The 24,952-nt window shown below is 43.5% G+C and overlaps 3 protein-coding genes across 4 annotated transcripts in view; 2 read left to right on the forward strand and 1 right to left on the reverse strand.

Moving 5' to 3' along the window:
* Positions 1-408: 408 nt before the first annotated feature.
* Positions 409-3,923, forward strand: atp6v1e1a (ATPase H+ transporting V1 subunit E1a). Of its 2 annotated transcripts, XM_070972267.1 has the most exons (9): positions 409-571; positions 1,037-1,102; positions 1,191-1,300; positions 1,380-1,446; positions 1,790-1,879; positions 1,979-2,047; positions 2,156-2,250; positions 2,395-2,482; positions 3,360-3,923. In XM_070972267.1, exons 1-9 carry the CDS (start codon positions 539-541, stop codon positions 3,420-3,422), a joined length of 681 nt encoding a protein of 226 aa, XP_070828368.1. In that variant the 5' UTR covers positions 409-538; the 3' UTR covers positions 3,423-3,923. The 2 variants fall into 2 exon arrangements, with proteins under 2 accessions (XP_070828368.1, XP_070828369.1); XM_070972268.1 differs by lacking the exon at positions 2,395-2,482 and having other exon boundaries at positions 431-571; positions 3,360-3,397.
* On the reverse strand, positions 3,922-10,907 carry slc25a18 (solute carrier family 25 member 18). The gene is made up of 10 exons (XM_070972266.1): positions 10,772-10,907; positions 9,238-9,622; positions 8,863-8,985; positions 7,740-7,795; positions 7,422-7,512; positions 7,101-7,216; positions 6,684-6,861; positions 6,063-6,226; positions 5,410-5,485; positions 3,922-5,314 (listed from the first exon to the last, which is right to left on the reverse strand). The coding sequence occupies exons 2-10, from the start codon at positions 9,255-9,257 to the stop codon at positions 5,173-5,175; spliced, it is 966 nt and encodes a 321-aa protein (XP_070828367.1). The 5' UTR covers positions 9,258-9,622; positions 10,772-10,907; the 3' UTR covers positions 3,922-5,172.
* Positions 10,908-15,712: 4,805 nt separating this feature from the next.
* Positions 15,713-24,952, forward strand: part of cecr2 (CECR2 histone acetyl-lysine reader) — a 32,949-nt gene continuing 23,709 nt past the window's right edge. The window contains exon 1 of the mRNA XM_070972224.1: positions 15,713-15,990. Coding sequence (XP_070828325.1) covers positions 15,871-15,990 — 120 coding nt within the window. The 5' untranslated portion in view covers positions 15,713-15,870. The remainder of the gene's footprint in view (positions 15,991-24,952) is intronic.

The raw sequence follows: 24,952 nt of genomic DNA on the forward strand, positions 1-24,952 counted from the left end.
GGATAATTAAAATTAGCTTTCCCGAACGTGAAATTAGACGCCTTATAAACATTAAAAATGGAAGATACCATCGGATATGACAGTCAAAGTTACGAGTTCTGAGAATTGCACATAAAGGGATTGAAACAGCGCAGTTAGAGGACGTTAGGCGACGCCAATTAACCTTTTACCAAACCAGCAGTTTACAACATTTATTGGAATAATTACGTTAACAGTATTCAGCTTGCACGTAAATATCTCAAATTACTTGAAAACGCCGTGATGGGTGTGTGTCCTTAAACTCTCAACACTGGGAGCGGAGAGGCACGCTTTCCTCACGGTTTACTAACGCTTGACTTGCCAAATACGTGTCTTATTTTGAAGGTTTGACCGGATGTTATGTTCAGTCTTGTGTCGCGAACTCGACGTGAAGCAAAACGAAGCGAAAAACTAACGTTATAACCTCCCAACTGTTATCGTGCGACTGAACTGTCCAAGTGGTCCGGAAGACGTAATCGTTTACAGACTTAAGATAAACAAAATATACTGAAGAGGGGCCATGGCGCTCACCGATGCTGATGTACAGAAACAGGTAAAGTAGACACCGTTACACTCATAACTGTGAAGTTTGACAGTGACATTAGGTAATGTTGGTGAAACTTAACGCTAGCTAACAGGCTAAAACCGGGACCACCACTGCATGTAAGATATAATTGAACTGCTAGCTGTTCGTGAATCATTACTCTACTCACCGTTAACGATAACTTTCGAGTTTGCTACTAAACTCACTGACGTTAAATTTCACTTTATTTTGCTTTCATCTCTTGACAGAGTTGTGTTATTTTAGCACACGTGGAAAGCTGAAACAAACTATTAGTATAGGTACAAGTTAATCTATCCGGAGTAAACAAGCTGAAGCAGTCTGAAGTTAGAAACTGCTTGTTGGGAACCTTGAATTGGTTGATACTTATATTTAGAAATCTGACACAACGTCAGCCATAAAGCTTGAATTTTGATTTTGAAACAGACTGACGTTATTTGTGTTCCCTTACGGCAGATCAAGCACATGATGGCCTTCATTGAGCAAGAGGCCAAAGAGAAGGTGGAAGAGATCGACGCTAAGGTAAATGCGGTGTGTCGTGCGGCAGTCATGGCTGGGATGTTTGCTGCAGGGACCAGTGACGGGCCTTGTCAAACCCATCTGTTCACAGGCTGAGGAAGAGTTCAACATCGAGAAAGGTCGCCTGGTGCAGACCCAGCGGGTGAAAATCATGGAATACTACGAGAAGAAAGAGAAGCAGATTGAACAACACAAGAAAATGTGAGTTGTTTAGGAATCCCAGAACGGCTGTTTCTACAGGTGATCTACTTCCTGACTTTTCCTCCTTCCGCTCTCTCAGCCAGATGTCCAACCTGATGAACCAAGCGAGGCTGAAGGTGTTGAAGGCTCGTGACGACATGATCGTGGTGAGAGATCAACGCTCGGATCTTACACGCTCGCATGAGTTCATCTTTCACAAGTGACACAGAAGTTTCTCACGTTTACGTTCGGTATATTGATAAATGTATACAAGGTGTCTAATTTTCATCTATTATGCTACTAGAATGTGTTCAAGACTTAGGTTTGTGTGCATGTTTAATACATGTCATTGTGTTCATGAGTGCTTATACTTTGTCCTGTTGTCCCGTCACCACAGACAAGCCTTCACACAGTACAGGTTTCCAGAATAAGAGCGTTTGTGAGCATGCATTTATAAGTAATATGAAGAAACCAGTAAATTCCCAGTTGAAACCTGTGTTCTCATCTCAGGATTTGTTGAATGAGGCTCGTCAAAGACTTGCAGAGATTTCCAAGGACCCTGTTCGGTACTCCAGCCTATTGGAGGGCCTGGTGCTTCAGGTAAAGCCTCCAGCTGCTCTTCATTGGACAATAAGCAAAATCGACGATTGATTGGATTGTTGGTTCTCTGTTTTTTGAGTTTGTCCTCTCGCTTTTCAGGGGTTCTATCGACTGCTGGAACCGAGAGTTACCGTCCGCTGCCGACAGCAGGATGTAGAAATGGTCCAGGTGAGGTTGAGCTGACTGTAGCGTCGTATGTTGTGATTGTTGTAGCAGGTCGTTAAAGACGGGATCGTTTGCAGTGTTGTGTGTGCTGAGTGTTTTATCGCTTGACAGGCTGCAGTCAACAAGAACATCCCGATCTACAAAGAGGCAGTAAAGAGCAACATAGTCGTCAAAATCGACCCGGAACATTTTCTCCCATCAGACATGTAAGATGTTTTAACGTGCTTTGACATCAACTCACTATGTCTGAATACTTAATTATTTTTTTTGTGACTGAAAAAAGTGCAGACACACATCTCTGAGTTTGTTTCTCTTGTATTTGCAGCAAGTGTCTGCTCTTTGTTTTTCAGTTGCGGGGGAGTTGAACTGTATAATGATAATGGGAAGATCAAGGTTTCCAACACTCTGGAGAGCAGGATAGATCTTTTGGCACAACAGGTAAAGTACCTGATAATAGTCCTACAACAACCGTCATGGCACACTAAATGCAGTTTGTGCTGTTTGCCTGTAGAGGGCAGCACAGGCCACTGGGTTCTTCAGTGACCTTAATTACCCAAAGGCAGAAGAGTTGAGAGTGACAGAGGGTTTACATAATTTAAGGCTGTCATCCTACCAGTTTACCATACTTTAGCTGGGTGTTACCTCATTGAGTAATCTAAGAACGGGATTTTGGATTGAGGTAAAGCAGGAAAATACATCGTTTACTATTTACAGTCTTTACCCTCTAGCTTTTGTAAGTAAACTCAAGTCATTGATGCTTTGTGTTCAGAGTTCCTTCTCTCACTGCAGATAAACTCTGAGAGGTCAGAGGAATATGTTGACTGATGCAGACAAGAGCACAGTCACGACAAAGGCATCCTGTAATTATTTAAGTAACCGTACGATGTGTCCACAAATCAAAGACAAACATCTTTGTCAAAATGTATTAACATCAGAAACTCTACCAAATGCGTTCACCTTCTGCAAGCATGAATGTCTATGGAGATGCAGGTCAGAAGAAGTGACCTGCAGGGTCTGAACCATTCGGTTCCTCACAAACCTTCATACACAGAGAGGGTTTGTGAAGGTAGAAATAAGATGAGATATCTAATAAATATAAACAAGTAAACAGGACCATCAGCTCAGCTCGTACAGAGCGGCACCATGTTTGAGTTGGCAAACCTCTTTTCGTTTATTTGTCTTTAGGAAATGAGAGATTATATTACCAGTTAACCTTCCATCTTCTAAGTTTTCCCCTTAGTTTCTGGTTTTTATCATAGCCATAGTTATTTTTCCTTGTGTGCACTTATTTGTCTCCTGACTTTACACCTGACAGATGATGCCTGAGATCAGAGTGAACTTGTTCGGTGCCAACCCCAACCGCAGGTTCACGGATTAACGCTGGACTCGAAGACAGAAGTGCCGGCATTTGTGGAATGTGACCACAACCCATCAGCAAGGTTCAAAGAAAACCCTGATTTACTTAACAGGATGCTACAGATGTGTTCAAACATCGTTTTATTTCGGTGCTTTTTCTTTATCTTTGTACTTATGTTTAAGTGCCATCTTATTTTATCCTCCAGGGGTTGTCTAAAGGACGGCTTTCAATGGCTTTGTCATTGCAAATATATGTTCCCTCAGTTTTTTTTGGGAACCTGTTGCTCCGCTACTTGATTAAAGTAATCAAAGCTGCACCAAAGATACACATTCACGCACTGAGTCTACAGTTTTTGTAGATTACAGTCTGTAATGAGGTCGATTGCCTGACACGCTTGCCAAACTTGTGTTTCGACAGTTGGATTGTGTGTGCGGACAGACAGCAAAAGCCGTTACTGCCATCGTTCTGAAGTACTGAACATACAACAGCCAAAGAAATAAATGTGTGTGACACAGAGAAATCAGCATGTGTGACATATCTTTATTTACAGCTTGTAAACAAACAGTTTACTCGATCTATGTTCACTCTACAGTGAGGAAAACGTAGGAGCCTGAGCTACTCTAGCCACATCAAAATGTGTCTTGCATTAAAAATGTAAAAAAGCTTTTAGTGCCACCCAGTGGACTTTAAGTAATGGCAAACAGTTGGCAAGACAAGGTGCCATACTCCATGGGTCTAATAGATGTGTCCTGGCTAAGTTGGACTCAAGTACCAAATCAATGTTTCAACACCACCAATTCCACTGAATTCACTTAAGACTTGATGCTTTAGAGACTATCAGCATTGATAAGGCTTTAATTGCGTTTAGTTATTGTGCGCATATCAGTTGAAGCAACATTTTTACTTGTAGCTATGCAGTAAAAACAGCCATAGGCTTCTCACCCTTCCAAGCTGTGGAGAAGAGGAAGTCAAGGCTACGAGACGGTGGCCCAGCAGTCTAACCTGTGGCCTTTGGGCAGGAAGTGAGCTCTGTGTTAGGGTATATTGTACGTTAATGCAGGGATTAAAGCATTACCATGAGATTAGCAAATGACCTTAGAGACGCTGGTAGGCAGCACCTGCCAATCCAATGAAGGAATCCAAGATTACAACTCACATCTCACAGATGGAGTGGAAGGAATGCATAACAGGGTAGGCAGAAGGAGATCACGCTCCTTTTCCGGAGAAACACGCTGAAATCTAAATGATTGGCGTTTGAAGTCGAGCCAAATATCCAGCTCAGACTCTGACGTCAAATGCTCTGCGACATTAGCCTTTGATGCAGATTGAAAGGGGAAGTCGTCACTTACATAGGATGATGCACAGTTCTTCGTTGGTGGGCGTTTTAGTTAGCGGCCTCACACAACATGCAGCAGCTCTCTCTGAGCAACCGGACAGAATAATCTCTCCCATCTGAAAGGACATACCCACACAGCTCGGGACACACACCCTCAGATTAGTCTCACACATTCACAGGACCCTGTTTAACCTACGGAACCCTGCTGACAGCATGTCAAAACCTACAGAAACGTGATTAGTGTCAACCCCATTGGTCCACGTGTTAGTAAATCGAGCCTCTTCATATCTCAGACCATCCCTCCTCCTCCTTTGGTTAGTGGCCGTATTCCCCGCTCTGTGTTCACTCTTCACTCAATTGTCATTCACTGCAGATTGAAGCAGCAAATTGTCTGTACAGAGACAACGCAACCATTGCCACCAATGCCAAGCACTGCTATTCCAACAAGCCAAGCACCGTCTCCCCTACGCCAAGAAAGTAGACACCCTGTGCAATGCCAAAAAGAGGGGCGATAACCAGAGCACGACACGTCGCGCCCTTCAGGAAAGCTGCTGGGCCCTCGCGGCTCATGATGCGCCTGCAAGAGGACACAGACAGGAAGAGCACGTTAGGAGGGTCTTCGGCACGTGAACATTAACGCAGCAAATGTTAAACTGTAGACTGAAAGCTTACCGTGTGCAGTCAATAATTCCTCTGTACGTGTCCTCCCCCTCACCTTTTTGCAAGGTCTGCAGACGAGTCTTTATGACTGCACGGACACAGAATGACGTCATTACATCTCGTCAGAGGTGACAGTTAAAGCAAACAGTGGTCAGAAGTGAAAATCAGAGCAGGATGGTGCTAACATAGAGGTGTCCTGTCACTTACACACAGTGAATGTGGCTGAAATCCCTATCTACTGTCTGAACTCCATGCAGTGTGTACATTCACTGTCGTGCCCTCATGACAGGTGTACTACTTTCTGCTAATAATCCCACAATGCAAAGCATGATGATAATAAATATGCATCAAAAAATCTCGGTTTATATTTAGGGAGGAGTGAATGAGTGCACACATCAGCGCTGTCAGACGCAGCCAGCATCTTTCTAAAATTTGCTACCATAAATAAATGTAATGCCGAAGTGACAAAACCTGAGTGTATTGAAGTGAGCAGCGATGCATTTTATTGCTTCTGCACTTTTCATTCATGCAAGGACAATCGTGTTATTTTCTCTTTCAAAAGTCACATGGTTTAAAGTTAGGTTTGTGAGCAAGGAGGTCTCCATTTGCACCCCACCTCCTGTCCTGTCCTACCGTCTGTCTCACTCTGTCTTTCCTCCACTCACCATCCAGCGGCGTCACAGCCACAGCCGCCACTGAGCCTGCGGTGCAGCCTGCTAAAAACGAGTGCCAGAATGGCGCCCGGGTCTGCACGTTACCCACTCTCTCCTGGCCCAGCGCATTTAGGTTGGCAAACAGCGGGAAGTAGATCATTGAGAAGGGAACATCCCTGAGAAATAGGATTTAAAAAAAAAAAAAGAAAAAGTCAGATGAGATGTGGTGGAAATGAAATAATCTGAAGGGCTGCGTTACGGGTCGGAAATAGAAATCACAGAGGGACGGGGTGAAGACAGGAGCGAAGCAGGGAGACAGAAAGAGACTGTGTTCGACCCTGTTCAACTGCAGTAGAGCAGCCAGACATAGCTGCAGGAATCTATTGATCAGTCCTGATTGGCAGAGGTATCGGGAAATACAACAAACACAGCACAGCAGAGTTATGCAATGTGAAGTCAGCTCATTACAGCAGCTGTTGACCTGATGTGTTGACTTTCACAGTGTCACTACGGCACTGTGACTGCAGTGCTTTTAATTTGTAAAGTGACTACATTAAAAACCATAGAGTAAAACAAATTTCATGGATAGTGAGTAAGTGTGTGTGCGTGCGTTTATGTCTTTGTGTGTACAACCTCATTAAAGTGGCTCCTGCCCCCCTGTAGAGGCCCGCCAGTCCACGAGTCTTCAGCAGCTCCACAGTGATGCTGGTGGCTGAGGGCCGAGGTGGAGGATTTGATTGAGCTTGTCGCGGGCACGCCAGTGATGGAGCTGGACCGGGAGCAGCAGCAGCCCGAACAGGCCTCTGGGCAGCTGATGGTCAAACACAGACCGTCCCAGGTTAGAAAAGTCGAAGTCTATGACTTAACTTGCACCCGATCAAGCTTAGTATAGGTGTAATAGTGTAACATCCTGGATAGAATTTCCCAAGATTTCCAAAATTTCACACTTTTCCACTGACATGGATTTTGACACTCTGCGTGTTGGTGTTTATACACAGAAAAAACCCCACTTCTTTAGGGACAAAGTATTAAATCCAGCAACCAACTCACAGAGCCTTCCTGCATCCTGCAGCTGGATCTTAAGCATCTCCATGGGAGTGGTGACCACCACCTGACAGGTTCCAGCCCCACACCCTGCCAGTACCTCACCCCACAGGGGCAAATGCCTGCAAACACAGTGCAGTGTCAGGAACAGATACACAGCATGTGATAACAGACCAAAAATCCATTGAATAATTTATAGGAGCAAATACACAAGCTGGAGGTTTTTAGGATGACTGTTCAGCATAAGTGATAATTAATATAGTTTTAGCTTACTGTAAACATCTTATATTTAACTTTATCATCATTGAAGGACAAAAATCAGTGTACCCATCCTTCGAGAGCTTCTGTCTGAAGACGTCATTGGCTGCCAACTTGATGGCTTTTTCTGGTGTGACAAGAGTGAGGTTCACTGCGGCACCTGGAAAACACAAAGAGGCTAAAGCCGGTGACAAGCAACAGTTTCCACTGAGGTACACAAATAGAAGCAACCTACACACCAGCTTATGGCTCGCCACCGTGGGCTAATAGCAGTAAAGACTCGTTTCTCTGATGAAAAGATTGAGGGCTCGAGGCGACTGGATTAATGGTACAGTAAACCACACTTAAAGTGTTGTTTGTCACGGGGATTAGAAATGCAAAGAATACCTCTGTAGCATCCAAAATAGCCCTCAGAGCGAACCGTCTTTGCCAGGCAGTCCAGCCTTTAAAGACAACAATGACAACAATTGACATTTTGTCTGTTTGTTAAAAAAAAACAGAAAGCACCATGACAGTTTATATCTTCAGCATTAACTCCACTGACAGACAGAAATCATTAGCATTTCATTTATAAGCTTGATCACCAGCCAGGCTTTTACCCAAACACGCCATCACCCTCTGTCCTAACAGCAACTGGACAGAGATCAGTGGTGTCAAAGCTTCAAACTGTGCGAGCTGCTCTCTCCAAATTCTCTTTTTCTTCTTTGCAAAGCACAGAAAAATTGAACCGCATAATTCTTGGAGGGAATTAGTCATCCAGGCTATTTTTCCGTCTGTGACTCATAGCGGAAAAACAGTCAAAAATGTTTGAGCACGGGATGACCACGCCCAATCAGACAGCAATATTAATGCCCACCAGATGTGTGCAGTTGCAGAGTCAGGAGGTCTTTTAAGGGCACTGTCTTTTCCTCTGCTCCTCTTAGTTTTGCTTCTGATTAAAACGGCGCCACAGACTGAGGTGATGCAGCGTGAAACAGTGCATTCATTCAAACGTTTAAAGAAATCAGTGAAAACAGTCCACAATTCAAAGCCACAGTCTGTCCAAACACACACACACCATGTACAGCCCTCCCTCTGGTGTGATCCTCATGAGGTTTGTGCAAATTGACCAACACACCAAATGAGGAAAGAGTGTGTTTAGTTATGCTGCTCCACCCTCTAAGATTCAGGGGGAAAATATGCCGGTTGGCATCACTGAAATAATTTTGACTTGTTTGCAGCGCAAATTAGAGAGTTCTGCTGACCAGAAAGCTCTTCATCCTTCATGCACCATTCATCACCAGCACATATTTCGAAAAGGTTTTACGGTTTAGAGACTTTGACAAAGGATTTGTCTGCAGCCCTTTCCTAACCTTAAAGATAAGATGCATTTAGAGGCAATAACTGTTAAGTAAAACTAAACTCTTTCAGGGATCCTAAAACAAACAAACGCTGTGGTAATGAAAGCCCTTTGTATGTGGCAGATCAGTGACAGTTGCAGGTGAACTGGGGCCAGGGGAGCCCTACTCACATTCCTTTGTAGACTTGGATGCCCTGCTGGTTCTGTAGGCGGGTCTTGGCCAGGTCAATAGGAAATACACATGTCACACCAACCAGGCCTGCCACGCCCCCATTAATAAGCTTAGCAGGGAGGCTGCAAAGGGATCAACGTAGACACACACGCATGCACAGTCCCATGTAAACGCAGTCATCAACACAAGCCGGGAGAATAACACATCCATTCATAGACAAAGACACGAATACAGCAGGCACGCACGCACGCACACACACACACACACACACACACACATACACAGACTAACGTTAACACTGCTGCTGCGTTCACTTCATGAATAAATTTTCACTCGTCTTCATCGAACAAAGGAAAGCAGTTACAGATACTTACCTAACTTTCTTCTCGGCCATCCTGCCTGTGTTTGGGCTCCAGGCCCACCGCTCTTCTCCTCCTCCTCCTCCTCCTCCTCCTCCACCTACTCCTCCTCCTCGTCTTCCTTTTCCTCTTCCTCCTCCCTGTCACACTTTGGCAAGCAGCCCCGAGTTGTCACCGGAGCTCAGCTCCCACCTGCCCACCCACGCCACAGATTCAGCTAACGGCTTCTGTTAATGTGGCAGCACAGGACCGCCTTATTCTCCGTCTCCTCCCTGGTACGGCAGGGGAAGAGGCCCTTTTTTCTGTCGTAGCCAGAACCACTGGTGTCGGATCTGTGTCTTCTGGCCAGCCTTTCTGCTTCGCTGTACCTCACACCAAAACCCAATCTCTCTTCCGCTGCCTGGACACACAAAACACACGCACTTAATATGGACTGAATAAGTCTAAAGAGCACAAGTGAGACCAGTGTTTCTCTATTCTGTATAACACATGGGGATCGTCTTCCTTAAAGCTCTGTTGAATAGACATTTGTGATGGTTTTAATAGACTGCAGGAGCATTGTGATGGAGGATTGACACACCTCACATTATCTATCGGTGTCTATGAAATCCAGACTAAATCATCTGTAAATGTGAATGGCGGCATATCCCAGGGCTACCACACTGACACAGAACATCTTGAGTCTCTCTAATCTGCCAGCTAAAAGGGATAAGAGTATTTGATCTAGCAAGGAGGGCAGAACTGAAAACGAGGGGCTTACCGGTACTCTTTTACCGCATTTGGAATCCGGCATTTACAAAGGACTGAAAAAGAGGTTTGAATGGAAGTTGGAGAATTTGTTTGACAAGATTTTTTCTTTCTTTCTTCTTTTTTTGTTTGGACAAACAATAGTTTATAGTCTCTCTGAAGAAGTCACAGATAATATAAGTGCCGTTGAAACCTTGTCTGGGATTGACAGCGTTTGCTTTCCTACACTATGTTCTCTGTTTCTTTCATTCTTTCTCTGCCCTTTCCCTTCCTGACTTCCCCTTCCCTCAGCTCCCTAATTAATCTCTTTCTTAATCTCTCCACCTCCATTCTGCCTCTATTTTTACCACAGTAAACCTTCACTCTATCCTCCCGTCTCAGTTTTTTTGCTGGGCTCATCTTCTCAGTTTTCATTCATATTTTGTACCGTTTCCCATCACCTTACATTTTTTTTTATCTTTGAGTATTTTTTCCTCTCTGTCCCCCTCATACGCTTTCCTTTGCTGGATCCTAGTAGCATTCTACACATGCCTTTCACTGAGCCTCTTTCTGTGAAACTTGCTTTCAGCCCAGCTCCATTCACACACAGTAGTGACCCTGCCAAAACACAGACAAGGGTGCCTCACCCCAAGCCAACCTCCAGCTCCCAGACCTGCGTTTCCCCTAAAACCTGCACTAGATTCCCCCCGAAACACACACGCTCACACACAATTCGCACAGCACAAGCCCCACCAGACAGCTTTCGGAAAACTTCATGTACTTCCATCACATGACATATAGCAGCGGGTAACGGGGGTCTTACCTCTGTTGGTGCATCCTACAGACAGGATCAAGCTGTCCACTTTCCTTAGCACTTCAACAATGTGTGCAGCAATGGTAGTCAAGCGAGAGCGATCTGAGAGAGCCAGCCGCCACTCAGGGGCCGTTGCACAAACACCAGCATTGTCCTGCTGCATAAGTCCCTCCCTCTCGTGGTGACTCCCCTATGTGACACAGCCCCAGCAACACAGCTCTGCACTAACACAACTCGACATAAACTCACGCCTGCAGAGCTGCTGCCTCAACACATGCAACAGACACGACTCGGACAAACACCCACAGTTATAACTCAGTGTGTCCTCTTTCGAAGAATAAATATACAACATGAAGAGCAGCATAAAAGGCTACCCATCAATAATGAGCTCTCCATTCAACAGTCCTATTACATAATACCTCTAGACACATTGAATTCCACAAATGCTCACAGACTGACAATTACTACCAAGGTAACAGTGATATACCAATATGATATCACTGTTTGGGACATTTTATCACTGGGAAATGTGTGAAAAGAGGTCATGAAAGGACAAGAAGGTTATGTAAGGGCATCAACAAAAAGAGCGTATGACTACCACAGCAACCACTCATTGCCCTTAAACTATTTTCTCATGTGTATTGATTGATGTATTGATTCCTCTTAATGGAAAAAAACAATTACTATCAGTGATCATTTCACTCATCAGCAGGGAGAATCTTACATTAAAGATCACCTTGCTAGGCTGGCACATTTGAAGCTCTTGGCTCTCGCTGTTAAAAGAGACGGTTATTTGTGGTGAAAGCAGAAAACTGCTTGTGGCTTATATATCAAGATAGGTGAAAGAGTGCCTGTCTGTTTCTAACAGAGAGGGTCTGCAGCCAGCACACAATGGTCCATGCCTCAACAGAAGACTATTCTGAACATCTGGACTAAAGAAAATAACTCTTTTTCAGAGGATCAATGGTTTATAATAGTGGGCTGAAACAATAAAGAGGGAAGAATAAACCTTTGATCTATAAAAAGACATGAATGTATGAAACCTAAGCCATGGTACGTTTTGTCTTCTACACAACATACAGACACACAGATACGAGTTACAACATGTTGAAAAATCCTAAATAAGGAAACAAATGTTTTTTGTTGTTTAGTTTATTTTATTGAAATAGTTCAAATGTGACCCCTAAATTGATCTATAATGTAAAGCATAACAGGTAGACAGACAGACCAACATGTGTATACACATGTACCATTTTGTCAATGTGCACATGAGAGCAAACTTTTGCCATGAGTGGCTCTATTGAGAAATAAAATCACAAAGCTGGTAGTTGTGCTGTCCTGAAGTGGTGGATGAAGATTTCAGATGCTTCAGTTCAAGTATCAATACAAAAAGTGGAAAGTGTGATACTGTGTGGTAGTTTAATCAACAATAGTGCATTATACTTTATAAAGTGGTCTTATATTTCATAAGTGTAAGGTAGCCATCCATCCATCCATTATCTATGCCGCCTATCCCTTTCGGGGTTGCGGGGGGCTGGAGCCTATCCCAGCTACAATGGGCGAGAGGCGGGGTACACCCTGAACCGGTCGCCAGCCGATTGCAGGGCCACATGTAATGACAAACAAACATTCACACTCACACCTACGGACAATTTAGAGTCATCAATTAACCTAATGAGCATGTTTTTGGTCTGTGGGAGGAAGCCGGAGTACCCGGAGAGAACCCAAGCATGCACGGGAGGCCCCGTCTGACCCGGGGATCGAACCGGTGACCTTCTTGCTGTGAGGCACGCGCACTACCTGCTGCGCCACCGTGCAGCCTGTAAGGTAGCCTTACAAGCAAATACTGAAGTAAAGTACAAGTATGTCAAATTTGTACTAATGTACAGTACATGAGTAAATGTACTGTGTTACATTGCACCACCTGCAGACAGAGCTACAAAGAGCAGAAGAAAGACAAGTGGGCTGCTGTGGATCAGGAGGTACAGCGGTGGTCCGCCGAGCAGGAGGTCAGTGGTTCGATCCCTGGCATCCCTCAGCAGTCCACAAGATACTGACCCCCCCCCCCCAAAAAAAACAAAACAAAACAAAAACAAAAAACAAACTGCCCCTGATGCCATTGGTGTGTGAATTCATGTACGTCGCTTTGAATAAAAGCGTCTGCCAAATGACTCCTTGTGAGTAAACGTAGCAATACAACAGTGTATTATAAAAATACTCCATTACAAGTGAAAGTCCTTCATGAAAAATCATAAAGGTAAAAAAAGTAAAGGTTAAGTAAAGGTATTAAGTATTAAAAGTTAAAGTATTAAAGTAAAAATACTGGTTTGGTCCCTCTGATTGATAAATTGTTATATATGACATCATTAGATTATTAATACTGAAACATCAGTGGGTAAGCAGCATGTTAGTGTCGTAGCTGCTGGAGGTGGAGCTAGTTCAAAGTACTTTATACACAGGCACACCAGATATATCTGAGGGGTCATGAGATGATTCATGGGAAGGGACAGAAGAGAAAAGAGTTCTGTTTCACAAATCTCTTTAACGTTTTGATGTGTTTCTCTAATCTATGATTTTTTGGTGTGATATTGAAATGCATTGAAGTGGAAATATAAAGTAGCCTAAAATAGAAATACTCAAGTAAAGTACAAGTACCTCAAACCTGTTCTTAGGTATAATACTTGAGTAAATGTACCTAGTTACTTCCCACCACTGTTGTGTACGTATGGAGGGATTTTCTACAATATCTCGGGATTTCTCTCAAGCTCCAAAGTCGTGCAAGTCAGATTTACTGAAGACTCAAACATGACTGTCAGACATGTAACTGGAACTGACTGGCAATCTGATCAGGGTTGTTCCCTGTATTCTGCTCACTCCATAAAGGTAGACAATTGTTCAGAACTCACAGAAAGGGCTAACCACTGCTCTATTTACCAGCCCTGTTTGCACAGCTCTTCTTTAAGGTTTTCTATTTCAATGGGCCACCAACATTGCCAGGGTAACAGCGCATAATGACAGGATTAACTCCATTATCCTAAATCAGAATAAATAGCAGTAATGAAATGAATGAAATATTGATTACATACAGTAGAGCGGGAGTTTTGATAAATAAGGTTAGTTTAGATTCAAGGACTTGAGTTGAAGAGAGTCAGCTAGCATTTAAAGATACAGTACAGTCAAAATATTGTCCCTGAATCCCCACATTTCTTTCCACTTACCAACTTAACTCACTGAGCTTTGGGTTTGAACGTTGCCCTTGCAGTTAAGATTTACTGGAGTCACTGGATTGCTCTGTTTCTGAGCAACATCACAACCTTACATTGGCCTGATGTTACCAAGGGACCCAAAGAGTGTGACATCACTCCACTGCCCTGCCCCACTGACAACTGTCATCAGCTTATAGCACCGTAGACCACGCAAGGCTGCCAGAGTGCAGGGTTACAACATGACCAAACACTGCAACACGTATTGCACTTCATTCATACACAGTGAGACATTCTGGGGGGACTAATGATTGAATGAAGTCATGTGGAGTAATCTTCAGTTTGAGTGAAAATCTGTGAAAACCTCCAGTAAGGTCTTGAGACTTGCAGAACATTTGCCATAGGTGCAACGAAGCGATCCTGTTTGTGGTGACCCATATATTTGTATCACATCTGTATCACGGGGTGTAAATTTGTCAAGAAAGATGAAAGCTGCCATTATTGATTTTTTTTTTAACGTTGACTTTTTAACTCTATACAACACAGTCTGTGTCATAATGCAAACTTAGCATTACTTAAAATGCAATGATGATCTATTGGAATTGCATTACGATGGAAACAGGTTTAATTTTGGACTGTATTTCTAATGCGTCTCTTTGAGACAGTGTGGTAAGTTATTACCTCTGAACTTACACAATACATCTTGTACAATATACAGTTTGTATATGTATATACAGTATATAAAAATATATATTGTACATTTATCACAATGAACCCTGTCCATGTTCGACAATTCATGATACATTATAGTAAGTGTTTTAGCACAAGCTATATAAAGAAAGTGTTTTCTGATGAAAAATAATTTTATCAGAACATAAAAGTAATCCTTTTTTATACCGATAGGCTGTTATGTTATGTTATGTTTAGGCTTAAACTGTATTGGTGTTTTTGTTTTTTTTTCCCATGTCAAACACTTGAACTAGGATGGGGTGTAATGTCTGATAAGATCGGACATAGTAAGAGAAATGTGTAACTGAACACAGCCCTGCAGGGCAGCGTAGCCTCTTCACATTCACGGTCTCTGATCACCTGTGATGTCTCATAGCATGCACTGTTCACATATTGCGATAGGGGGAGCCCCCGTGTAGCGTATGGTCCCAAACTTCCACCACGATGATGTTTACAATGTCTAAACGTAGCTCGCAAATTGCTGCCGGCGACAACGATCAGCTGAACGAGGTTTTAGTACTTCGAACTGTTTTACAGCTGTTGCTGTTGGAAGTAAGTCAAAGGGTGGTGCGTAAAAGAAAAAAAAGAGGAAATGATCGGAAATATAGCAAAATATGTCAAATAATGACGATTAAAATATTATCCCCGCGCACACGAAGAGCACACTGGTATACCTTAAAATGAGTTACCTGGATCATACCTGGTTCAACTTTTTTTTTTTATTTATTCATCGCCGGTCACAAGCATTCCCTTTAAACGGCTGTCGCACTATCAAACCGATGGGGTACTGTTGACTATAGACTTTTGTTACTATAACAAACAGACAAATCCAAAAACAAATATGTTTTCAATTTTTCTTTAAGTTGTCCTTAGAGATCAACATACTTGACGATATAAGAGAAGTTATTCCCACATATATGGTAGCATGTAGCGTTAGGTAATCCCCCCCCCCCCCCCCCGTCTTGCAATGGTATCGCCCTTCCCATCTGTTCAGCTCCGGTGAGGCTCTGATTGAAGCAGATTGTAGCGCTCCGCGGGTCGCAATGGCAACTGTCCGAACAGGGCAGCAACAGCAACTTTTGTCGTATTTGTAATGACGCGAGGATATTCTAAGTCACTGAAGAAACTACTTTCTAATGTGAGAAACAAACGTTACACAATTTCTCGACTTCGAAAATGTCCCAGGGATGTACAGTTTCTGTGGAAGAGATCCAGTCTTGGTGGGAAGTCCCCGCCATAGCCCACTTCTGCTCGCTGTTCAGGACAGCGTTCAACCTTCCAGACTTTGAAATAGAGGTAAATTTAAATTGTGCTTGCTTTCAGTAACATTGAATGTACTTCATTACGGAAATGAAAAGTTGTTTGTGTCAGCTTTTTCGCCTGCGTGGTCTGAACAGCGCATTTATAACTAGCTATCCGGTTAACCAGCTTAGCAGTGTTCTCCGAACTTCTCGTTCGTTCACGTTATGAACGCAGTCCTGTTGGGCGCGTGCTAGCCAGCTCGTTAGCACAACTAAAAGCTAGCTTTAATTGTTAATTGCTGGTCCCCAAAGTTGAAAGGTGTCAGACGAATACGGTATTCACGATACGGTTTGATGACCCGACGTCTGTAGTAACGTTACGTGTTGTAAAGATGCTCCGATGTTCCCGAGTAACTTTAGATGGAGGTGCTCTCGTAACAACCATGTGCCACTCGTTTGTTTTCATTTGGCCAGTCGACTTAAGTTCCGTTCATTTCAACAAAAGTAAGCGAAAGAAGATGACCAGAATGTGCTAAAAATGCCGTATATGCTGTAAAAAGTGGCGAAACGATACGAAACTTGGCGAGTTTTGAGTGGTAACATATTTGTAGATTATGTTTACGCAGCTGTAGAAACGTGTTTATGGACCGAGAAGTCGTATATGAACTCTGATCGTTGGCCTGCACGCGTAGTGGACTGTGTGGCCGTGTTTGGTTTCTTTCTCTGTCATGTAAAGTTAAGTTCATGGCGTGAGGTTCGAGTTTATTGTCTTGCAGTTGAGAGCCATCTGGCTTGGGTAGCCATAGGGACGCAGATGCTCTTCAGGCATTGTTTGCTCGCCTAAGTCCGATTTTGTTGCAAGAATCGATGGTTAAAACGTTTGTTTCCGATACCAACGGCATACGAGAAGGTGTAGCGGTCAGATCACTCGTCTGCTCTCTGTCTTTATCGCAGAACACACGAAAAATACTCCACCGCGATTACATAATGAACTTTATCACTCGATTCGACCCCCCTTGTTGTTTTAAAATATATTCGCACTTCGCAGAACAGCAATTCTGTTGTTAATCTAGTCAAGTGTTATTTCAGAGTAAATGAAGATTGTTTAGTCCATCGAGGAATGAGTGCACTTTAAAGAAATTGTTAAGGTCAACATCACGCATCAACAGTCTCCATCACTCATTCATCCCCACCCCCTTCGGCAGAGAAACACACGCAGGCATCGCTTTGTTATTAAACGAGGTGCAGGCCAGATGGGGGATCGCATTGCGCCTAGTTTACATGGAAGTTGAGGGGTCTTGTGCTGTCAAATATCTTCCGTTGATGGGTTTGGTTTTACACTGATGATGCCTTATCCAGTTACAAAGAACTGCTCGCTTGAGCTTCTTGATTTTAACTTTACAAACGCTCCTGTAGGCCAAGCACAAACGGTGTATTCGTCTTTGGCTGCATGAGCAGATCTCAGCGGCAGATACACCCCTTCAACCGCATTCTGAGGAAATATTGAGATTGATGTGGTAGTCTTTGACATCTCAGTCAGACATACAAGTGTTCAAGGTCATAACTGGTTTGATTCACAGTGTAATTATATGAAGCTGCTTTTATAATGATAGCAAAGTAGTAAATAGTAGTATGAGCTCGCTGCTTTAGTTCTTTGACTGAAAGCCAGTGGAAAATGCATTTCTGTGAGAAATATTGTCTCTGTCTGGAATAGTGTCAGTGCTGAAACTGTTGAAAATTGGTGATCACTGAATGGATTTTGGCGTTGGTCTAGTAGGACATGGGATGATTCTGAAGGATATCAAAATGGCCACGTGACATTAACTAAACCCTGTGTTGTCAGCTTTAACCAGCTGTGTCCTTGTTTGTGTTGAATGGCTCGCCAATGTAGGATACAAGAAGTCATGTTTTTCCTGCTTTGTTTCCCCTGTTTATATTTCTGGTGCAGTATTTTTGTTTGGAATAAAGCAGGTGGCTTTCTAGGTGTACAGATCAAAGACCTTTAATGCTGCTGTGGTTTGTTTTCTGGGTGAGTGAAAGGTTAATCTACTCAAGTAGCTGTGTTTATATGGAGGCACTAATAGTTTCGAAAAGAGCCCTATCAGAATTAAAGTACCTCATGGAGCCACCTTGATCAGTATAAACCGGTCCATTTTGAAATTTGTCTCGTAAATGCTCTTTTTTTTCCTCTTGCTTTTGATTTTTTAAAAATATCTATACACCTGCACATGTTTGCATGCTTGCCTTAAGTGGTATGTAGTAGTTTCAGGTACTCTTCAACCGTATGCCCAATACAGACTTTTGTATTATACTGCCATAAGGATGGTGTGCATCTGATGGCGATGTGCTAAAAATGTAAAATTGTTGAGCAGTTGCTTTAGTGGGAGGAGATAAAACACATTTACAGTTAACACTTGTGGTGTGTATTTAGAGCCAGCTGGCAGAGCGTGATTTAGAAATATAGCATAGGTGGTTCAACTGATCAACTCGTATCTTGGCCAGGCCAGGTTCACAACTAATTTTGCTCTTTCTCCTCTCGTCATTTAATCAAAAGCACATCACCTCTCACCCTAGCAATAAAAGTGCGTGGTGCTGCTTTTACACTGGGGTTTATGTGCCATTCTGTGTGAAAAGTGGGCTTTTGGTGAGATTTCATGTCATAGAATCAGAAAAAATAGATGCAGACCACCTTATTTGACCTTCAGGCTCATACACAACTGATACCGGGAAGACTCTACACAACACAACTCTCACTTCACTTTTGACATGATGAAATTCAGATATCAGCTGACTTAGTCATATCTCATTGGTCTAGTTCTAGCTTGGCTTTTCAAACATTCACATGAATTTCTGGCACTGCAGTAATGTAACAGTAGTCTGCAATGACGTTTTCCAGAGTCTGAACATTTGGGATATTTCCAACATGTTCACTTTCTGAGTGAAGACTCAGTAGTAAGAGGAAACTGTCATGACAACTGTCAGACATGTTTGTTTTGCTTAATGCCACATACCAGGAACAAGACAAGCTGGCTTGGCCACTGTCACAAGTGCAGCACTTTGAGCTGACTCTCATTTACCTTTGGCGTTGTCTTGACTTGTATTGTAAAAGTTGATGAAAATCGATGAGCCCACTTGTATGTATTAGTCAATTAATGCAACTTTGAGATAATTTTCTTTTGTCTTACTCCTTTTAGTTTAGTAGTTGGGTAATGTCAGTCACCTCCTGCTGCAATCCTATCTCTGATGCATTGGTTGATTTACCCAAGAATCATGGGGGAAGGGGGGGGCAGGAAATGGCTGTCATTGGTCGTGACAGAGTGGGGGGTGTCGAGTGATTTCACTCCGCCCTGGGCTTTAGTGTCAACATTCTCATATCATCAGTCCTTCCTGGTGGACATAGTGTCTTGTATTGGTTGCTGTTGTCTTTGTTCGTGGAAGTCTTTTCCACCTTGTCCCTGTTATAGACAGCAGGGGTCAATATCGTGTGGTCGTGTGGTGTGGTCTGGTTTTAGCTTTGGGATGTAAATGAGGCGAATGTGGGGTTGCACGCTTTCACAGCATCAGTTTGTTGTGGAGCTCAGTCTTTAAGACTGACCAGTCTGAGTTGTTGTTGCCTCACATCAAGAACTGATTAAGTAGAGTACGTTTTTTTCTGTCTAAGTTGAGGTATACGCTTGGAGAGGCAACTGACTGAATGTCCACTTTAATATCATAATGGAGACTTTTGTAATGAATGCTACATTTGAGACCACAGTGGTTTTTGTCCCACATGGAACTGCTACCAGGGTAGACATCGACAAAGTCAGTGATTCACTCAGACAGTGCTGTTGTGGTACTGTAGGGGCAGCTCTTTTCTTTCTACGGTGCTGGTCAGTGATAATGCAGTCTCTCCTCAGCTAGCCTTACAGAACAGCCCCTTGCACATTGTTCCTTGGCTGATACACTTCACTGCTGCTGGTTTCCACTTTCTTCAGGCCACAGGCAGTGAGGTGAGAAAGCCCTGTGTGTCTGTGTGTGTGTCTGTGCCCTTGTATTACTCATGTTGTGGGGACGTAAATCTGTTTACACAGTCACATTGTGGGCACTCACTGTACTCATGGAGACAAAATGCAGATCCCCATAATGTAATCATTAAATTTTAGGGTGAAGACTTGGGTTAGGTTAAAATTAAGGTAAGTGTTTAGGTTAGGTAAGTAGTGGTTAAAGTTATGGTTAGAGTAAGTCTCCAGGAAACTAATGTAATTCTATGCAATGTCCCCCAAAGTGATGAAAAGCAAATCTGTGTGTGAAAACGAGCTGAGTGGATGAGATGGAGAGGAAAGAAAGAATGAGTGGGAGGTAAGGAGAAAGAGGGGAAGTGGAGAAAAAGTGTCCTGGAGACAGCGAGGAAGTGAAAGCACATTAGTGTGAAGGAGCGAGACAGTAATCTGCAGGAAGGAGGCCCAGGGTCAACATGCCTGTCCACTTTGTGGCCTTTTGTCTCTGTGTTGTGTGCTTGATTTCTTGACTATGGATCTGTGCAGTGACACCTGAAATCCCATAGCCAGCTGATGCTGCAGGCCTGGATCCTCAATGATGTACCCTTCATGCCAAGGACCTCTGTCCCAGTCACCTTTCCACTCTGTGCTCTGAGAGCGGAACATCTTGTATTTATTCCATGTATCTTCACCAGCTAGCATCTTGGTTGTTCCTTAAATTGGCTTCCTCTTTGGAGAGGTTCATTATCAAACTAGCGAGGAGCTAAGTGACAGGGGGAATTTATAAGCCTTTAACAGGGCTCTACCTTAAGGGCGTCCTGCCATCCTGGGGCCAAAAAAAAGAGATCATGGTCGACAAAAGACAAAATTTGGGATGGTTGCTTGGAGGAAGGTAGAACCAGCCAAAAATAAAAAAATAAAAATACAGCTACATCACTGCTGCCACACACACATTGATACATGCACACAGTGCGAGAACATAAACCACGACAGTGCCGTCTGAAAGCAGAGTACCTGTCACGGCTGCCAGGCAGTTACGATGCCTTCCTCGAGTGGTGGTGGGATTTTTTACTTTAGATACACAACCTCCTCGCATTGGACACGCCAGACAGTTGGCTTTCCTTTTTCCCCATACAAATTACCGACACAGCTTTCTGCAGTTTGCCATCGTGCAGTTGTTGGTGTTAATAAAATCTTCTGATTGCCAAACCTATTCGTTAGTTTCTGCTTTTAATTTGACAAGGATGATAATATGAGAAACAGAAATTACAGAAACAAACTTCTATTATACACTGAATGGACCCTTCTCGTTCTGGCTGGAGAAGAGTCGTTCAGGAGGACGGACATAAGAATGGTACAGCTTTTTAACCATGTTAGCGACATGGCTCTGCGGATGGAGATGTAAGCCGGTCCACCACTTTGGTCCAGACTGAAATCTCTCAACAGCTATTGGTTGAATCCTAATGCCTTTGGTGATCCTCTGACTTAAGCAGTTTTCAGAAGGTTAAAGTTCTCACTTATCCTGTAAAACATATCAATATCTACTAGACGGATTGCCACAAAATCTTGTACAGATGGTTATGGCTTCCAGAGGATGTATCCTAATCACTGCGGTGATCCGCTTTTCCTTTAGTTCCACTGACTTTGTCAATTTATTTCTCTAATAGTTATGACCTGCAAAACTCAGGACATTCCTATCATTTCAGCGGTACTCCATCTTTAGTCTTAGTAAGCAAATGTTATGCTATGCATGCTAACACCCAAAACGACTGCTTCACAGTTTTACTTTGATTCATTGTAGGAAAAAAAATGCTTTTTTCTGTGATATGATCATGAAATTAAAGGTTTCAAATTTGAAAAGTTTAATGCTCGTTGTAGGATTGGCCTTAATTTTTAAAATCATGGGCCGTTTGAGTTGTAACAGCCATTCTTTTACAGCAGGTCTGGTTTAAGTCGTGTCCCAGAAGGTTTTAAGTCACATCCTCATTGCCATCACTTGTCCCATTACCCCATACCCAACAGCAGTCACTCTACCTACCCCATCCCCTTCTCGAGCCCCAGCAGCCTCCCTGTCCCTGAGCCCCAGCCCCTGGCATCACCATGACTAAACCCCAGATGGTGGTTCTTTCTTTCCCTTCCCCCTGGAGGGTGGAGGCACTCCAGTCTGACTGGGTGCTAGCTGCTGCTGTTGCAACCCTTCTGGGGTGGGGGCTCCTATTTTCGTAAAGCCCCCAGTGTAATTGTAAAAGAAGATTTAGTCCTATTAGGTCTGGTAAATAAGCGAGAGCAGGCTGCCTGTGAACACGTCCTTGTTTCTGTTGTCTCAAAAGCAAATGGATTAACAGGGAATAAGATCAAGGCTTAAGTGTTGCTCCATCATGGCCCAACTTCAGACAGTCGCACACTCTTGCTGATTCCCAGTTTGTGTGGATTATAACTGCAGATAGTCACTTAATATGTGTTGCTAGTCTGGTCTCAACAAGGGGGCTTTGATGTGAGGGCCAAGCATGGTTGTGGTGAACATGTGTGGCAGGATATCATTGGCAAAAGCAAGCAGAGGTTGGAATTTGGTCATTTTTTTAATATATATCTTCACTAGACCAAAAAGGGTGTATGCTGTGATATCCGCACCATCATCATCAGGGATCAGTGGTTTCTAACTTAAATCACTGATGATATGTTTACCTTCAAGCTTGGGCTGCTTTATCTCCTTTGTCAATTCCAGGGAAAGATTGGAGCCCCCCACACAACAACAATGATCCACTCTCATCCCAAATCTGTGCTGTTCACTCATCCCTTGCATCCCTTTCCCTTTTTCTCCCTCTGTCCCACCCACTGACATATCCCCAGCTCAGCCCTCACAGCCTCACAAACACCAGCCTCTGGCACTCCTCTCTCTAGATCAGGCTACACATAAAGCCTTCACAACTTTTTCACACTCTGCAAGTACCCCTCAAAGATCAAGAACCTTTTTGCATGTCTTTTTTAATACCCTCCCTTACATGCACTGTGAGGGGGCTTTGTAAGATGCTTCTGCCCCTCCCCCAGTTGTGATTGACAAGTGAGAGCAGCAGTACATGCATCAGATGGTTTCACATGGGGAGTGTGTGCACAGAGGGGGAGGTAGAGGGGCACATACACCGGGGTTTGTTTCAGCCAGCTCCATTGTTGCAGCTCCCCATGATTCCCTCTCTCTGTCTCCAGTCTGGGGCAGCATCCCTCCAGTGTTGCTTTCTCACCCTGGTTGTGAACTAGAGATGAGACGACTAAGATAATTTCACCCAACCAGGTCTCATCCAGTAGGAGCCTTGGAAAACTTACAGTGGTTAAAATATAGCCTGTCTAGAAACAATGTTTTTTGTTGTGTGTGATGCAACAGCACAGTGAGAGGAGATAAATATAAGAGAGGGGTTATTGTGAAACATCTTTGCTGTTTTGTTCCTTGTAGAGAACAGAGTGTAAGCAAAGAAATTACGATGTAAAGAGGGAGGAAGCATTTGGAATACAGACATTTTGGTCAGAGCAATGCTGATGAGAGAGTTGTCTGAGAACTGGCACAAGGCGACGCATAGGAGGGGTGTGGATCTGTGAGGCTTTAGCAGGGTGCTGACTGGCACACACTTGGCTGACTACATGGATTGCAGGAGGCCACAGGCTGAAATACAGATTTCTGGCTGGCACACTGAGCGTTCTCAACCCCATTGTCTCGCTTTACACAGTTTTCAAAATATTAACTAGTGCTAAATTTGTAGGCCGCTCTTCACCTGTTGCTGTTACTGTTGGACCTATGACAAATATGATATTAGGCCTGTTTGGGCGTTCAGTCTGAGAAAAACCCCTTGTTAAAAACAGGTTGCATTGGTGTGGGCGAGTTGTTTCAGTTACTGGTGACACAATGAAATACAATCCAGGAAAGCCAGTTTGAGTGCCAGGATAGCGCTGCGTTTTTTTTTTATTTTTTATTTTGAGCTCCCTGCATTGGCATGCCCATCTCATTCACATGAATCAGGGCTGTGTTTTTCACACAGAGGTCATGTCAGGCTGGTGTGGCCAAAGAGCCTTTGGGGCTGTTGCATGAGAGGCTGGCTTCAAAGAACTTACGCAGATAAGGTGTCATGTGACGTCTTCTGTTAAGTGTAGCATTTAAACGCAGTGCAAATACCACAGCCCCCAACTCTCTCTGATACCAACTCAACATCATGTAAAAAAATAGTCACTAATGCTGGTTTTCCACCAGTAAACAAAGCCGATTGTGGTTGTTTGAAAGTACTGCCAAGTCAGAGCTGATATCCTAATATTAAGTCTTTGCCACTGAGCAGTGTCTCCAAAGCTTCACATTTTCTGTATGCCACTTAACATGTCACAGTTTTCTCTTAAGGCTACTTTTGTTAGGTTATTTTTCCTCCCCTGACAAGTTGCAGTTCCTCTTCATTTCTGCGTGTTTTAACTTGAAGGTTGCAAGCCTCATGCCATCTGCCTCATGTTGTTTTCTCCTCCCTCTGTCGTTCACAACCACACTGGTCAGGGACTTTTTTTTTCTCCTTGGGGGGCCAGCGGACTGTATTTTAACAATCTGTGTGTATGTTAATGTATATGAAGGTGCATGGGCAGCTGGGATGTCAGCTGAGGCAGAAAGCTGTATGTTATAGAGGCGTCATGTTGATTATATGGTTTCCTCTGAGCTGGTAGAGATGTGGCCTTCCATCTCCTGTGCGTAATGATCTTCTTCCTCATAGCTAGCAAGCTAGGCCAAGGCAAAAGGTCTCAGTCTATCTGGAGAGAGCTTTTTTCTTCTTCACTACCCCTTCATGCAGCCCGGCCACCTGTCCCACCTGGCCCTGACATTGACGCTGTAATAAACGTCAGTTGAAAGTTGAAACTGACCTTACAGTTGTGTGCTGCATGAGCTATATTTAGTGTCTGTCACTCTTCACACATGGTCGTGCTGCTCATTTAGACCAACCTGAAGTCATTCTTCCTGTTCACATGTTTTCATGAACAAATGGTGTCCTCGTCTGGGGGCTCTAAATGTTTGAGTGT

This window comes from Chaetodon trifascialis, chromosome 10, assembly GCF_039877785.1.
Source record: "Chaetodon trifascialis isolate fChaTrf1 chromosome 10, fChaTrf1.hap1, whole genome shotgun sequence".
NCBI lineage: Eukaryota > Metazoa > Chordata > Actinopteri > Chaetodontiformes > Chaetodontidae > Chaetodon > Chaetodon trifascialis.

Coding starts and splice junctions, on each gene's coding strand:
- slc25a18 (XM_070972266.1), bottom strand. CDS start 9,257: ATGGCCGAGAAGAAAGTTAG. Junction 7,217..7,421: donor CAGAAGCTCTCGAAGGATGG/GTACACTGATTT, acceptor CTGTGTTTGCAG/GCATTTGCCCCTGTGGGGTG. Junction 6,862..7,100: donor GCAGGATGCAGGAAGGCTCT/GTGAGTTGGTTG, acceptor TTTGACCATCAG/CTGCCCAGAGGCCTGTTCGG.
- atp6v1e1a (XM_070972267.1), top strand. CDS start 539: ATGGCGCTCACCGATGCTGATGTACAGAAACAG. Junction 1,301..1,379: donor ATTGAACAACACAAGAAAAT/GTGAGTTGTTTA, acceptor CCGCTCTCTCAG/CCAGATGTCCAACCTGATGA. Junction 2,251..2,394: donor CATTTTCTCCCATCAGACAT/GTAAGATGTTTT, acceptor TTTGTTTTTCAG/TTGCGGGGGAGTTGAACTGT.